This window comes from Triticum aestivum, chromosome 7D (assembly GCF_018294505.1).
Source record: "Triticum aestivum cultivar Chinese Spring chromosome 7D, IWGSC CS RefSeq v2.1, whole genome shotgun sequence".
Taxonomy (NCBI): domain Eukaryota; kingdom Viridiplantae; phylum Streptophyta; class Magnoliopsida; order Poales; family Poaceae; genus Triticum; species Triticum aestivum.
Genome location: NC_057814.1, coordinates 616,326,153 through 616,342,647, shown reverse-complemented (window position 1 = coordinate 616,342,647; position 16,495 = coordinate 616,326,153). Strand labels below are relative to the sequence as shown.

Genomic DNA, 16,495 nt, shown 5'->3' with positions numbered 1-16,495 from the left:
TTAGCAAGACAACTTCCCCAAATGTTTAGTACAACAAGGTTTGCCCGACTCTGGCGGGAGAGCGATGACGGCGACAAGGTGGTCCACAGACCTGGTTGTAATTTTTATTACCTCTGGTGTTCTTTGTACTGCCATGACTGAAGATAAATATATTAGAAATTTCTCACACAAAAAAGTCAATATGGATGAAACTAACCCCATTGAACATGCCCAGTCTCCACACTTTCGTTCTTTATTCTCTTGGCTTTGTCCCCTATCAGACGAATCACCTCCTCTTCCTCTAAAAATCCCGATAGAAATCTACATCACCGAGCTACTCACCTCGCGCAACGCGGCCATTTTTTCTTCGAAGAGACCGTTTGGGGGGGGGGGGGGGTGCTCGAGGTGGCGTCGTGGAAGCAATCATGAGGCAATGGACGGAGGAGGTGAGGATTGAAAAAGAGGCAATGGCAAACGAGCAAGCAGCCAGGATTCAACCGGCGGTGGGGGTGAGGGTGGTAGGGGGAGGTTATGTACAAAGGAGACGAAGGCGAACGTGCAGGAAAATGATATATGTGGTTGAACCATACACACTTTACAGAGGAACCGAGGGACTATATATGTTGCAAACTCTCATATAAGTCCGTTCATTCAAAATCACTTAAAAGGAATTATTCAACCAGTATAAATACAATCAAACCTAAGTTTCACTAAAAAGGCAAAAATTATACCATATTGACAGTTGATGAATAGATCGGAAGTATTTCCCCTAATCCATGCCATGCAAAAAAAAGTATTTCTCCTAAAAAAACCCTAGGTTTCGTAAAAAAGGCAAAAATTATACCAAAAGGAAAAGGAAAACCGAAGGCAGCAAGGGAAAAGGTAACGGGCGGCGAGCCGAGGAAATCCTTTCCATATAAACCGCTCTCCACCGCTCAACCGCCGCCCTCTTCTTCCTCCCCAAGCACGCTCCCCCCTCCCCCTCTTTCCCCTCCTCGCACCACCCAACCTCCTGTGCAGGTCTGCTCATGTCGCCTCCTCGAATCCACCTCTCCGGAATCACTCCAGCAGCCGCAGCCGCAGCCGATTCATAGGTTTCTTTTTTTAGTACTTTCTTGACCAAGCAAGCCCAATTCGCCGACACCACTTAGGATTCAGATTAGAGGCGGGGAAAAGCGGAAAAGGCAGACGGAGAAGACGACAGGTGAGCCCCCCGTCTACTCCTTCTGTGGATTCAAGATTCTCCGCTGATGCAGGTTCTTTACCCTTTTATTATTGTACTTTTATGCCGGCTGTCTGAGTGATTCTCGCCGGATTGGCCGAGCGGTTCTTGCTCTCCGTGGCCGGATTCTTGATTTTGTCCTTGATCCAGGCAAGGCCGTTGACCTGTGCGAGATTGGTTGAGTGATTCTTACGGTTTTTGAGCTTGTGTCTGCGCCTGGCATGCGCTGAATTTTGCGCATCCCCTGCAGCCTGCACCAAGCCCCCAGTTTTACAGTTGAGCGTAAATGTCATAGCAGGGATCTTGTTTCTAGTTGTTCTCCCTTGAGCTGCGCCCAAGAAACAAGAGATTATTGTTGACTAGTGAGAATATAACCTCCCAGCTTACAAGATTTTGGTGATTCTGCAGTCTGTACTCTGTACCTGTTGTTGAGAAACCAATGGTGAATTTTCTGACTGCAGGGATGGCAGGCTCCCAGCCCACCGACACCGAATCGTTCGAGTACATGCTGCTGGAGAAGGACCCCGATCACTACCGGACGGTCTTCTCCGGCCCGAGCCAGATAAGCCCGTGGATCGACCCGGCGGTGCTGAATCTGAAGCACCGGATAGGGAGAGGCCCCTTCGGGGATGTGTGGATAGCGACACACCACCAGAGGACGGAGGATTATGACCGGTACCACGAGGTCGCCGTGAAGATGCTGCACCCGGTCAGGGACGACCAGCTGCAGGTGTTCTCGGCGAGGTTCGACGAGGTGTTTGGCAAATGCCAGGGCCTGGGCAATGTCTGCTTCCTACATGGCATCTCGACGCAGAATGGGAGGGTATGTTTTTGTCTGGCATAGCCTTGCTGTTGGGTCGCCTGTGAATGAAAGATGGCGTTGTGGCTTAATTTTTGTTTCATGGATTTTCAGCTTTGCATAGTGATGAAGTTCTATGAAGGATCCGTCGGGGACAAGATGGCTCGGCTTAAAGGTGGAAGGCTCCCTTTGTCAGATGTTTTAAGGTATGGTGGAAGTCTCCACAGTTTTGAACATATTTGATGTCCTGAATACTGAATGTTCGTCGGCTTATCTTAAGAATACAGTTTACCACAGAGGCAAATATACAGTTTTTTAGATGAAGTGTCACCTAAGCATGCAGTTTCCAACTTTCTACCAGTGAACGTGTTGATTGATTAACTGGCAGATCTAGTTTATCACCTTAGTGCAGGCAAATGATCCTGTTGACTTTTGAGAATGCTTATGATGCTCTGTTTGGAGTAGTACATATTTTTATGAATTCTTATAACTTGCAGATATGGCGCTGATTTGGCACGTGGTGTGCTGGACCTACACTCCAGGGGAATATTTGTTCTTAATCTCAAGCCTTGTAATTTTCTCCTTGATGATCATGACCATGCTGTGTTGGGGGATTTTGGGATTCCATCCTTGCTGTTTGGGCTGTCGCTGCCAAACCCAGAGCTTATCCAAAGACTTGGGACTCCAAATTACATGGCCCCAGAGCAATGGCAACCAAACATCAGAGGTCCAATTAGTTACGAGACAGATTCATGGGGCTTTGCCTGCAGCATTCTTGAGATGTTCAGTGGCGTTCAGCCTTGGCGTGGCAAATCACCAGACGAGATTTATCAGTTGGTTGTCCTGAAGAAAGAGAAACCGATATTCCCGTACAATTTACCTGCAGAGGTTGAGAATGTCCTTTCTAGCTGCTTTGAGTACGACTTTCGGGATCGCCCCTTGATGTCAGATATCTTACAAGCATTTGAAAGGTAACATGCTAAAACTCTCTTCTTCTACCTTATCAACTTGCAGTATTTGGTTAAACTGCCATTGGATGGGTGATTTACTATGGTTCTTCCCTAAATTTGTTTTCTTTTTTCATTTCTTCAGTGCTAAAGATGTGGATTATGACAACAATGGCTGGGATAGTTCTGAAAACCCAAGGGCAGTAGTGCCAAGTCACACTAATTGGTCACACTTCAAGGATAAGCTGCAAGTTGGTGACAAGGTCCGCTCGAGAAAGGTTAAAAACTCTTGTACTCCTGAAACAATGGAAATCCCTGATGGAACCATAGTTGGCATGGAGGATGGAGAACGCGATAGCTACATTCTTGTACGAGTCCATGGAATACATGACCCTCTGAAGGTCCGTTCCTCAGCAGTGGAGAGGGTGACCTATGGTTTCGCTGCCGGAGACTGGGTAAGGCTTAGGGAGGAAGACAAGAAGCGGTCTCAGGTCGGAATTCTTCATAGCATTGACCGTAATGGCACCGTGTATGTTGGTTTGATAGGAATGGACACCCTGTGGAAGGGGGAATATTCAGATCTGCAAATGGCCGAAGCCTACTGCATGGGACAATTTGTGAGGCTCAGAACTAACACTTCAAGCCCCCGGTTTGAATGGCCGCGAAAGAGAGGCGGAGTGTTCGCCATAGGCCGTATTTCACAGATACTCTCGAATGGATGCCTTGCTGTGACCTTCCCTGGCAAATTCAGCCTTGGCGAAGTGTGCAGCTGCTTGGCCGACCCTTCAGAGGTGGAGGTGGTGAGCTTCGACAAGTGCGAGGGCGTTGTGAAGAAGTATGAGCACCTCGAGGACTTCCATTGGGCGGTGAGGCCTCTGTTCATTGCCATAGGTTTCTTTACTGCTATGAAGCTAGGTGTCTTTGTTGGGAAGAGCATCACAAGGCCAAGGAGTCGAAAGGTCGCCAGCGTCTCTGATCAGGGTGCCGATCCTCAGAAAGTTCAGCAGCAAGAAGTGCACAACAGTGTCAGCACGGCATGGCTCCCTCCACCCGTCGCAAACATGCTTTTCGGGGACGGTCCTGCGCCTTCCGGGTAAAACTGCAAAAGCAATGTTCGGCGGAGCCTGAAGTATATCTCGATCATGCGACGCTTTGAACAAGTCGTGCTGTGTATATTTAGGGCTGTAATTTTCTACCTTGCCAAAACCTTGTAAATTATCTGCCTCTGCAACTCAACATGCCTGAGCCCAACTGCTCTAGGATCATTCCTAGATGTTTCTAGAAGCATGCAACTACATGAGGTTCTCTTTTCATGCATGGCTAGTTGGTAGTTGGTACTCCCTCCGTTCCTAAATATAAGTTTTTTTTAGAGATTTTCAATATGAACTACATACAGATGTATATGCATATTGAAAATCTCTAAAAAGACTTATATTTAGGAACGGAGGGAGTAGTTTACAGCTACTTCATGTTTCTGTAAACTTACCAACCTTCACAAGAAGAACCATCTTAAGAAACACAGAACCCTGGTAATCTGTTATCACCAGTATATATCATGGTAGTACAATCTAAACCTTTCAGAATACAGGTATGTATGCTGAAAGTTGTATACACCAAAAACTGAACGATACATGAGATGGGAATGGATAGGCTAAGCTGCCTCCATTGCAAAACCAAAACAAAACCTCTAAAAGTTGCATTTTCAGTAACAAATACACACAGCAACTAGGAGCCTTTCTCAGCTACTTTCTGTTTCCAGTATCCTATAATAAGCTGAAGAACAGTGGATGCTTCCTTCTATTCTCGAAGGGAAGCTCCAGGACTCCCACTAGAAGTCGAGCTGCGAGCCTTGCGTCGAGGACGAGCAACTGCCTGATCCACCAGACGAGGGCCCGCTCGACCCGTCCACCGGGGCCTGATTCAGCCGTTCTAGCACCAGCGACCTCCTCTTTCGCAGCTTCAGAGAAAATGTGGACGCCTCTAATATCACAGGAACCTGCATATCGATGTAAATGCCATTGTTAAAACAGAAGGGCACAACAAGTTTTGTTTACAGCAGCTATGAGCCTATGTCATGTCGACTTGGGTTGGTACCTGGCTGTTGGTCTGTGCCACCTTATGAACATGTAGAAAACCAACCATATCCTGATACCCTGTGAGGAGTTTCGCCAAGTCCTTGTCCTCATCTAATGATCAAGGGGGTGAACAATCAGGCCATGTATGATCAGAAGTCGAAGTTGCAATCAAGAAAACAGATTCTGAAGTGTTAGGCTTGCCTGGGATTGCTTTTATTGACAGCAGCGTGTCTGCTAGGTGCTGCCATCTCTTGCAGAAAGAATCTGATAGGACTGTGTGTGGAAATGTTATAATGGCAACCGCGTTAGATGAGTGCACCATGGCCTTCAGTGATCTGAGAAACGAGACCATGTCCCAGTCCTGCAATGCATAAATAATCTAATATGTGAAAATTGATTTGGAAGGGAGGAAGCATAAAACTTGGCTTCAAACTTTGAATGTGCTGCATCAAGCCATCAACCAGTCAGCACACATCATTTCAAGTAAAAACTTGCCTTCCCAAAATATCCACACTGTGGTGCACAGAGTGACTGTATAGCAATACGTCCTGCACTCAGATTCCCACCCTCTTTTCTGAATGCAGAAAACACGAGATATGTCAGAAGCAATAAGGCAAAATGCATCAGATCGTATACAACTCCAGTTTTGTGGTAATTAAACAATCATAGTCGTCTGGAGGCAGATCATTCTGTGATAACAAGCTCAATAATATATCCAGGAATCAACCTCACCTTTGATGTTTGGATAAGAAAGCAGAACAGCGATCCTGGAGATCATGGAGAGTATCCACATCTTGAGTGCTCAAACATTCAATATGCTGTGCATTAAGTAAATGCCGTTCCAGGGGCTTCCGTAAATCAAAATCATGGCTAAATTCCTGCTTGCTGTCTGCAACATTTGCCAAATAAGTCAGCTCTTTAAAAAAATACTCCCTCTGTCCCATAATGTAAGACGTTATTTGACACTAGTGTAGTGCCAAAAAACGTCTTATATTATGGGACGGAGGGAGTATGTCGAAAAACAGTAACGATAGCTTAAACTAAATAACAGCCCTAGAAATGATGCTTATACAAGAAAACTATAACAGGTAGCACAAATATAGCTGTTGTTCCGTTAGCATCAGGCGGCAACAACTCTGACAATGTGATACTTCTTTTCATCTTCAAATTTTCTAGAATATTATCTAACTTTCCTTTTTGACAGAGACAATGGCTCTTTATGACAACTAACCATCAAGTAAACAAATGGAAGGGAAGTATTCGACATCACCTCTGTGTTCAGCACCGGAATTCCTCTCGTCCCCAAAGTACTTCCTGTACTGCCAAGCTATCCTCAAACCCTCATCCTGCACAATTACAGTACATATCCAGATCAATAAAGAAACATGTTCAGAACACATATTCACCACAAAACACATTTCTTCCACGAGACAGACATACGCTTGCCCGTCCGTCGCCAGCTGCTCCGCCCGCCATCGCCCTCTGCCGGGCATCCTCCTTCGAGGACGCCACCGGAGCAGGCAGCGCGCCGAGGAACGAGCGGGGCTCTTTCATAGGCGCGGCGAAGAGCAGGGGCTGCTTGTGCACGACGCCCTGCGCCATGAAGGCCCGGAGCAGGAGGAGGTGGTGCGGCGCGTCGGAGTCCTCCATGACCATCACGACCGAGCCGAGGAGAAAACCGCCGCCCAGGATCCCTGTGACAGAAACGCTGGTAAATTACCACGGCCTGATGAGCACCAACCGAGCCACCTAATCGGCCAGTGCACATAGCCATTCTTCCATAGCAGACCATTCTCTCTCCCTGTTCATAATCTTTCCTTCTCCTGACCTCAAGAACTTAGCTTTCAATTTTCATCATACATATTGCAGGCAATTTAGGCATCTACTTGACAGTTCACACCCAAAACGCAAGATTTGAAATACAGATATGGCCTCAGTCGGTTCCTGGTGTTCTTTGAGACTAAGCTCGATCAAAAATACTTGCTTGATCTGAACCGAGGGTATGAGCAGGGACATGCTTACTGTCGAGGTCGGGGATGCCGGAGGAGACGAAGGCGGCGCCGTTGGGGCCGAGCTTGACGCCGGAGGCGGTGGGGGAGGAGGAGGAGGAGGCGGTCTTCGATGAGGCGGCGCGCGAGAAGCTGCTCCGGCCGAGGGTCTGGCCCCCTGTTCCGGTGGCGGCGGCGGCCATGGGCGGCGGCGCTGCGACTCGGCCTGGAGAGAGAGAGGTGGCTGCTGGTGCGAACAGCGAACCGCTTGGGCTGCTGCGCTTTCATTGCATACGTGGGCCGTCGCCGTCGGGCCGTTTGGGCGTTGTCTGGGCTTCGTGGATGGGCCGAAAACTGGGGTGCTGACTGCTGAGATAATAAAGTTTAGGGGCGCTGTGGACCTGCAAATGCCGAAATCACTAATTAAGAAGCACTCGTTGTAAAGAGCACTCCATCTTTTCAGGTCGCGACAAGTGACGCATATGCAGCGCGCCACTTGTCGCAACCTGGGAGTTTTCCTTTTTTTCGTAGATTCGTTTATTTAAAACGTTTTATCTCTTAAACCGTGCGTCCAAATCTCGAACCGTTTTCACCGTTGGATTCCTCGCGTGAGATCTTCAAAGCTAGATTCCATGTTGATAGGTTTTGATGAATTTTTTTCACGAAAAAATCGAACCGGGAGCACGGGTTTTTTTCCTTTTCGAAAGAGGCACACCCGTGCCTCTCACGAAATCACAACCGTGCCTCTCGTGGAAGCAAATCCGTGACTCTCGTGGAAGAAAAAAAAAGAAAACACGTTTTTTCGTTTCCGAGAGGCACGGCCGTGACTTTCGCGAAAGCACAACCGTGCCTCTCGCGGAAGCAAAACCGTGACTCTCGTGAAAGAAAAAGAAAACAAAAAAGGGTATTTTTTCCTTTCCGAGATGCACGGTCGTGACTCTTGCGGAAGCAAAACGGTGACTCTCACGAAAGAAAAAAAACAGAAAACGCGTTTTGTTTTTCCCTTTCTGAGAGGCACGGCCGTGACTCTCGCGAAAGCACAACCGTGCCTCTCACGAAAGCATAACTGTGACTCTCGCGAAAGAAAAAAAAATAGAAAACGTGTTTTTTTTTCATTTTCGAGAGGCACGGCCGTGAATTTCGCGAAAGCACAACCGTGCCTCTCGCGGAAGCAAAACCGTGACTCTCGCGAAAGAAAAAGAAAACAGAAAACGCGTATTTTTTCTCTTTTCGAGATGCATGGCCGTGACTCTCGCGAAAGCACAACCGTGCCTCTCGCGGAAGCAAAACCGTGACTCTCATGATAGAAAAAAAACAGAAAACGCGTTTTGTTTTTCCCTTTCTAGAGGCACGGCCGTGACTCTCGCGAAAGCACAACCGTGCCTCTCGCGGAAGCAAAACCGTGACTCTCATGATAGAAAAAAAAACAGAAAACGCGTTTTGTTTTTCCCTTTCTAGAGGCACGGCCGTGACTCTCGCGAAAGCACAACCGTGCCTCTCGCGGAAGCATAACCGTGACTCTCGCGAAAGAAAAAAAAACAGAAAACTCGTTTTTTTGTTTCCGAAAGGCACGGACGTGACTCTCGCTAAAGCACAACCGTGCCTCCCGCGGAGGAAAACCCGTGACTCTCGCGAAAGAAAAATAAATGTTTTTTCGCGTAAAAAAAGATTTTCGAAATTTTTTTGGGTCAAAAAACTAAGGAAGACCGGGGGAAAACCAAAACGTCGAAAAACCCCGGAAAACCGTTTAAAAAGCCGAAAACGCGTGCGGGGAAATAAAAAAAATCCGGAGGGAGCGTCCAGAGCGCGACATATGGCGAATGGCTGAGAGCGCGCCAAATGGCGCTGATCGCTGCGAGGTTCCCGAAGGAGCGCTCGTTAACTAGTTGCTATCTGCAAATGCTATATGTCGCCCGTACCGATTAATCGCCTACGGGCGACGACTAGCGGGCCCGCCCATTAGCGCCACTGAGCAAATAGTATCGCGATGCAGCTTCGCTCTGGTATGGTGCTTTTTTGTTGTTTCTTCGTTTTATTTGTTTACTTTTCCATTTAACTTTTGTTTCTTTTGTCTTCTCATTGGATTTTATGGTTTTTCTTTCTTCATTTGTTATACTGTTTTCCCTTTTTTCTTGCTTCTACGGTTTTCTTTGCTTTTCATTTTTTTTGTCGGTTTTTATCTTTATCTTTATTTCAACACGTGTCTGCTTTTTCTTAGTATGGAATGTACATTTTTAGAGCACACGTGAAACATTTTTTAATACACGTTGGACATTATTACTAAAACACATGATGTACATTTGTTTTAAAATACATGTTTTGAAAACTTTTTCAAATAGACGACGTTAATATTTTTCATATACACGTTGTACATATTTTAGTGGCAATAAACCATTTTATACTACACGAAACAATTTTTCACATTGTATAATTGTTTTTGAACATTTCATGGACATTTACGGAAACAGTTGATTTTTTTAAATATCACGTACATCTTTTAATGGAAATAAACGTTTTCCAAACCTACATACACATTTTTTACATTCTATATAACACTTTTAAAAATGTCACAAAGGTCTTTTTAAATGCAGTAATATTTCCATACAATCTCAAGTACATTTTTTAATGGTACTTAACATTTGTTTTACATTACACAGATATTTTTTTACATTGTATACACATTTTAGAAAAAAACACATCATTTTATTAAACATAGGTACATATTTTTACATTGTATACACATATTTTTGAAAAAAAAATCACATCATATTTTTTAAACGTAGGAACCTTTTTCATTGTGAAAAATATTTTTTATGAAGTTATCAACATTTTTTAAAACTGCACTATACAGTTTTTATACTATGATTACATTTTTCAAATTCATGGATTTGAATTTCTTAAATAAATATTTTTTTTGAAATATATGCATTTAAAATATAACTAAAAAACACGGAAAAGTAAATTCATATTTTTTTAGACATAAAAAATAAATTCAAGTGATATCAGTGTGACAACTCACGTCCTACTGGGCCGGCCCATCACAGCGCCCTGTAGGTGAGGCAGTTGTTTGTCTTACCGAATCTAAAAAAAAGTTGTTTGTCTCACAGCAAGCGGCACATAGGCGCTCCTTTCTAGACCACTGTTATAAAACCATTTAAATCCACTATTCTTATAAAAAAAAGTCTCCACCCCCAAAAAGATATTCCAGGCAATTTTAAATGCAAAAACTAAAGTTAGACACGAGGACTTGAAAGTGCCTAGTATATAAGAGTGTATGTGGCGGTCGCAAGTGGGTGGGAAGGGCGGCCATCTTCGACGTACGGTACCTGCCGTTGGGCCGCTGTCAGATGGGCCAAGTTTCAGCCGGGCCGACGTGCCAGTGATGGAACGACACCCTGCTATACGTCAGGGGATCCTCGTCCGAGTAAGGTGCGGTTGCCACAGCTCGCCGATTTCAATGCCCGAGAAACGTGGCCGTGAAGGGAGTAAGTTGAGGATGGGATTTTGTTTGAGTGATATAGAATTAATTTATTTCTGTGATAAGAAATATGAGGCAACAAATGTGTGTGTCACCTAGGAAACTCTGTGACCTTGCCTCCGCCCAAAGAATGGGACTTATCGCCAACGAAAAGACCGCTATCATGGAACAAATGACCTTGCATTACAAAAGGATGTACAAAATAGCCACAAAGCCAAGAAATGGCTGGTTGACCGAATGATAAACTTGGTGAATATCCTACCCCTCCGGCCTCTTTGACCTAGCCAGCCGCCCCTCCAAAAAGCTAGGGTACTCTGCCTCCTGCCGGCGCCGGCGCCGGTCCGTCCCGTCTCCGGTGGCCTTAGGGCCATGGAGGCGGAGTGGATCTCGCCCTTTGCCGGTGGGAGGGCTCCGTTTTTAGATCTTTTTTCGAGCTTTGTTAGGGTTTGTGTCCTGCTCAGGAAGGTGAGACGGCGGAGGCTCCCTGAAGATGGAATAAAGGTCTCCCCGCCTAGCCCGCATTCCGGTGATGTGTCCAGCATCATCGGTGGGCATGTGGAGTTGTGTCTCCGGTTGATCTGTCATTGGTGGATTTGCTCGGATCTATTCGTCGTTCGCCTTCGTTCGTGTGCCTTCAGGTTGGATCCTTTTAATCTACACTCTTCATCTGTGGCGGTTGCTGTTCTGGTGCGTTGGTTCTATGGGGCCTTAGCACGACGACTTCCCGACTGTCTACTCCAACAAGGTTTGCCTGGCTCCGGTGAGGGAGGGGCGATGGCAGCGGCGCGCCTTCGGCTCGCTTCAGTGCTTGTAGTCGTCGTTAGGTGGTCTACGGATCTGGATGAGTGTTCGTTGTACTACCATGATTGAAGATGAATAGATTGGAAGTTTTTTCGAAAAAAAAATCACAATGCCAAAATGCGCCCAACAAGTCTAGAACAAGGCAAACAAGTGACGATTAATGTTTTTCAGCTGAGAGAAAAACAAGAAGCATCTACATCCTCCTTCATGTTAGATTTACAAAGCAACTATAGTTTTTCTTGTCGCTTCACATTCCACACACTATATGTCGTAGCTGTCTCTGTCTTCGGTACTGCAGATAGAAAAAAGAATGGAACGGGATGAAATTGAACCCATACAGGCCGGCAGCCGGCCGGAGGTCACATCACATCATCCCCACCACCAGACCTGGTACACCGTTTTTGTTATTTGAGACACGCATTCTTGTTTGAGTTCTGTTGATTCTAGCTGCCATATTCTTTACCCAGAGAGGACAAAGACACGTTACAATATGCTAATCACAGTACTTAGCTACCAGCCGAGGCATGACATAAGCTAGCCAATTGTTAAGGTGTTCAACCTTTGCAGCTGGCAAGCAGGCAACATCTTCTTGGTACCATACTCCTGGAGCGACGATGCATGCCAAGATTGTTACACATGATGGTACACAGAGAGTTGACCAAGAACTCGAAACTTGTTTATTTAGGATCTGCTTGTGGCTAACAAAATGGCCACCACAAATGTGGCAAGATTTGGCAAAAAATTGAACCTATGACACATGGACCATATAACTAGAAAGGTGTGGCAAGCCACAAATGTGGCAATGAACTAAACACACGTTTAAGATGTTGTGGCAATGACTAAGATTAGGCGTGGCAACCTTAGGTTGAAAACCAAACATACAATCAGGTAAAGCCAAACCTAGTTCGGCAGAGATAAAACCGTCCACACGATTGTCATATTGCCATACCTTAAATCACCCATAAACTGATTAATCACTAGTTCGGTAGGAGTGCCCACTTTCCCGTTCGCTCGCTTTAGGAAATAATTGAAAGACAACAGTGCATTCAACAGGCTCAAACCCACAACCTTGAAGGCAGGCGTCCTTCCTAGGCTAGTCATGGTGGGAGTAACTTAACTAGTAACATATTTTTAGAAAGGAGCTTAAACCCCCGGTCTCTGCATCAATCGAAGCATAAAATCATCTTTATTAATTATTCCACAAAGGTATGACAAAAACATATATAAATCCATCTGAAGCCACTATTGACACCTACAAACTCGATAATGTGGAGTGCTCTTACTCCCCATATCTAAAACCGGTGTCGTCGACGATCCATCCACATAACGTATCAGGACAAACAGGCGGTGCAGCCTACCTAAAGCGCACACCACATGCACACGTTTTAGGAGCCGCCATCGTCATCGGATTACTGACCCATCTTCAGGAGAGGCTTGGCTAGTAACATAGTGCATTTCAAAACAAATTTGCTTATGTGACATGTATTTAATGAGGGGAGATGTGTTTAGAGTAACATAATATCTTAGTGTCATAGCGCTTCCCAAGAGAAGATGAGTTTACAGGCTAATAAATGAAGTCATCTATGACACTACTACTATGTTACTTTGCATTATGAATGTAGTAACTTAGACTAGTGGCATATGCATGACACTAGTACAAGTTACTCCCCACTATGACCAACCTAACCACTAGGATGCTACTGTAAGTTTGTGGAACAATGCTACATCTACAAAAGGCTACTTCATTTTTTTTACGCGCAAACTAATGTGAGGGATTATGATTGGCAATAGAGGGATGAAGTGGCCCACCATAGAAAAATACCTTCTCAGCCCGAGCTTAAATGAGCTCGAATGAATAGTAAAATTGAAAAAAAAATCAAAACAAAATCGAAAAAATCTGAATTTAGTGACAAATATTCTAAAAGCTTGAAAATTTTCATCATGAAATCACATTTGTGAAAGTCGTGGCAAAAAAAGAACAAAATCAGTGCTCCAAAGTGCTTTCAAAATTAGCATTTTCAAAGTATCGATTCTTTTGCCACGCCATTTCAGAAATGTGATTCAATAATGAAATTTTACAATATCTTAGAACCTTTGTCAATGTTTGTCACAAAAAACAATCAGTTTCTTTTTTCAGTATTTTTTGATTTTACTGTTCACCCGAGCTCATTTGAGCTCGGGCCGAGAAATTCCACTACCCCACCCAAGTTGAATTCAAGGGAAGAGAATTATATTTCAAAAGTTAAGTAAACATTTGTAGATTCTTTATAGGCCTAGCATTATTGGTACTTTTGTGTACGGACGCATGAGCGCCTTATTCACTCGTACTCCCTCCGTTCTAAAATAGATGACTCAATTTTGTAGTAACTTTAGTACAAAGTTGGGTCATCTATTTTGGAACGGAGGGAGTACGAAGGAAGAATTAACAACTCCATGCATCTACATCCTTCATGTTAGATTTACAAAACAAAACAATTATTAGGTTGTTAAAAGAGGACAAAGACATGTTATTATACTATACTTGAGCTAATAATGCAGTCATTAGTTATACTAGTACAAATGCCCGTGCGTTGCACCGGGAAAAAAAATTGTACCAGTGTTCATTTCTTATATCCAATTCCAATAAACTGTCAATTGGTTTTATCTTTTGCTTTTCTGGAAAACACGGATATTTCTTTACTTTTTAAGAAACTGAACATTTTTTAACGTTTTAATTAGAATTGGAACATGTTTTGAACCGAACATTTTATGAACACATATATTTTTTGTTTTTTTTATGATTTTGTGAACAAATTAAAATATGAAAAAAAATTGAAACCAAGAACAATTATGAACACTCATTATCTTTAAAAAAACTCACACTCAGTGGCAGTAACTAAAAAATGAGTGTTGGTGTCCGGACCATGGAGAATAGAGTTAAGATATTCTACCGGGTGGAGATGATGGTGTATTTATTTTTAATGGGACATACAGATGTTGGCATGTTCTATACTATTCGAGAGTTTAATAACTAATCTATTTCTTTTTGGAAATTTCAAAACATTTGAATGCAAACAGACTTATACTATGTCAAATTTTTATATTTGTGAGTCTACGTTTGTACTGTGGTTTTCAAAAGAAGGTCTCCTTTAACCTTTGTATGCCACAATTTAATATGTGGTGTGTTGCACCAGAAGGAAAAAAATCACCACATGTTGTTTAGTGATTCATTCATGTTGCCACTTTCCATGTTCGCCACCGTCGTCAAAGATGATACAATTTTTGGTGTCCGCGGCTGAAAAAAGTTGATGAATCCACATTCATGTCCCTCGCCGTTGCCTCAATCAGCATCACACTATCAACGGATGGGAGAGTAGTGGTGCATTGAAGTGTGATTGTTTATATACACAGTTATGTGTTAATATTCATAAGCGAAAAGGGTTTTTCTATGCTGTTTTTCTTTTTAGAAAATGTTGGTTATCTGGTTTGCAAAATTATATTATGTTCCTTTTCTTTTTGCACCTTTTGGACTTGGCCAGACACAAGTTTCTCACGTAGATTGCAGGCTCTCTCTCTACAAAAACGTGCATGCTTTGGAGAGAGCAGAACTGCACCCATGCATCTCTTTCTGTTCGATATCACAATAAAAAGAAGAAAAAGTTTCCTATCAGAAGATCTTAGTGTGCCTGCATCCAATGGCTTGGAAAGGTGAGGAGACTACGTTAAATCTCAATCAACTGAAATTTAGCGAATCTATTTAAAATTAGTAGCTAAACTCATTAAAAAATGGGCAGCCAGTTCAAAGTACCTAGCACAATGGCCCATGTTACAGGCGAAAGGTGATGATCGACATTTTTTTTTAAGAAAACTTAGTCGGCACTTTTGTACAATTACAATAGTTCTTTTGGACAAACTAATTGTGTCAATGTTAACAAATACGAATCGTATGCATAGCCAGCACAACTTCATACATAGATCCATTCATCGCCCACAATTGGTCCAATCCATCATTACTGATTTAGTTAATCCATTTAATTATGAAAGCAAGGCAACATGCTTCTTTAGAGGAAGGTTAATATTTATTACTTAACTCAGATAATAAAAATACACAAAATCTTATAATTGCCTATTTTCTTGAGTTTAGATATTGTAGCACTAAACAACAAATTAAATTATTGTGACCGCATTCATCTTCGAGAGCACACACACATATATATACAGAAGACATACATCTGCAAGTGTTTCTTACCGCTCATATCACCCTTGAGCTAAAATTAGTGGACCTAGCATAAAATTTGAAATGAGCATATGGCAGAACAGAGACCTATAAAGAGTTCATTTTGTACCTTAGATATGTATAGTACGGTACATCGGGAAAATGCAGACTTTTAGTTAGAGAAATATGTAAGTTGCAAAGTATAATTTGAACCAATTTATCAAAGCTTCGTACCCAAAAGATAGACTTGCGAGGTATAGCGCTGAAAATACTTGAGTATGGGGACAACATTCAGACTGCATCAGAGTCATCTCGTTTCTAGAGTACGCGCTGAATTTGCCCGATGCCAATTGTGCTATTCCTAGGTTTGGGATCCCGCTTCAGATTGGAAAAGACCTTCAAGGCATCTTTGATGACACTCAACGAAAGGCTCTTAATTTTTAATTATGAATTTGCCCGATGCATTTTTCTAAAAATTAGCAAACATGCCCGTGCGTTGCAACATGACTTTTAGAAAATAGCTCACGGTCCTAGATCCTAATCCAATAAGCATGACTGAAGACACCCCACCCCTGAAGTTCAAAATCTCAAAAAGAAAAAATATCTAAATATTTGATTCATCGGTATGCCATTACATATCAGTTAGAATCTAAACAGAAGAACCTCGACACAAAAACTATTGCCAACAAATTTCCTAGCTTTACAACAGATTGCAAAATAAACATTCACATGGATAACATTTCGGATCATGAATAACTTAATATAGCCATTCCCTGGATTTAGGTAAGAATCATATCTAACGTTGTATGGCTCGTGTGTATCAACTACATTTCGTGGTCTATACATGGTTATTCATATCAATGAATATTTGAAATATGAATGCTATTAATAAGCAATCTAATTTGCATAAAGGAAAATCTTACAAAGCCACGAGAGAATACTTTTTAAATGTTATATAGATAGGGGCTTTGGTAGCAATATACTGCAGTAAACAGATGTCGTATATCCTAA

The 16,495-nt window shown here is 43.1% G+C and overlaps 2 protein-coding genes across 4 annotated transcripts; one reads left to right on the top strand and one right to left on the bottom strand.

Moving 5' to 3' along the window:
* Positions 1-897: 897 nt before the first annotated feature.
* LOC123163850 (E3 ubiquitin-protein ligase KEG) lies at positions 898-4,260 on the top strand. 3 transcript variants are annotated; one of them, XM_044581239.1, is made up of 6 exons: positions 920-1,183; positions 1,452-1,563; positions 1,663-2,024; positions 2,115-2,206; positions 2,498-2,971; positions 3,093-4,260. In XM_044581239.1, the coding sequence occupies exons 3-6, from the start codon at positions 1,665-1,667 to the stop codon at positions 4,042-4,044; spliced, it is 1,878 nt and encodes a 625-aa protein (XP_044437174.1). In that variant the 5' UTR covers positions 920-1,183; positions 1,452-1,563; positions 1,663-1,664; the 3' UTR covers positions 4,045-4,260. The 3 variants fall into 3 exon arrangements, with proteins under 3 accessions (XP_044437172.1, XP_044437174.1, XP_044437173.1); XM_044581238.1 differs by having other exon boundaries at positions 1,352-1,563; XM_044581237.1 differs by lacking the exon at positions 1,452-1,563 and having other exon boundaries at positions 898-1,183.
* Positions 4,261-4,462: 202 nt separating this feature from the next.
* LOC123163851 (elongator complex protein 4) lies at positions 4,463-7,281 on the bottom strand. The gene is made up of 8 exons (XM_044581240.1): positions 7,045-7,281; positions 6,463-6,716; positions 6,293-6,368; positions 5,755-5,911; positions 5,518-5,596; positions 5,224-5,383; positions 5,042-5,133; positions 4,463-4,943 (listed from the first exon to the last, which is right to left on the bottom strand). The coding sequence occupies exons 1-8, from the start codon at positions 7,211-7,213 to the stop codon at positions 4,776-4,778; spliced, it is 1,155 nt and encodes a 384-aa protein (XP_044437175.1). The 5' UTR covers positions 7,214-7,281; the 3' UTR covers positions 4,463-4,775.
* Between the last annotated feature and the right edge of the window lie 9,214 nt (positions 7,282-16,495).

What these genes read in the sequence shown, in the direction of transcription:
- LOC123163851 (XM_044581240.1), bottom strand. Translation starts at nt 7,213, where the DNA reads ATGGCCGCCGCCGCCACCGGAACAGGGGGCCAGACCCTCGGCCGGAGC. An exon ending in TTCCGGTGCTGAACACAGAG is followed by an intron (nt 5,912 to 6,292) that starts GTGATGTCGAAT and finishes CAAATGTTGCAG; the next exon opens with ACAGCAAGCAGGAATTTAGC. An exon ending in TTCTTATCCAAACATCAAAG is followed by an intron (nt 5,597 to 5,754) that starts GTGAGGTTGATT and finishes TTCTGCATTCAG; the next exon opens with AAAAGAGGGTGGGAATCTGA.
- LOC123163850 (XM_044581237.1), top strand. Translation starts at nt 1,665, where the DNA reads ATGGCAGGCTCCCAGCCCACCGACACCGAATCGTTCGAGTACATGCTG. An exon ending in TCTCGACGCAGAATGGGAGG is followed by an intron (nt 2,025 to 2,114) that starts GTATGTTTTTGT and finishes ATGGATTTTCAG; the next exon opens with CTTTGCATAGTGATGAAGTT. An exon ending in CCTTTGTCAGATGTTTTAAG is followed by an intron (nt 2,207 to 2,497) that starts GTATGGTGGAAG and finishes TATAACTTGCAG; the next exon opens with ATATGGCGCTGATTTGGCAC.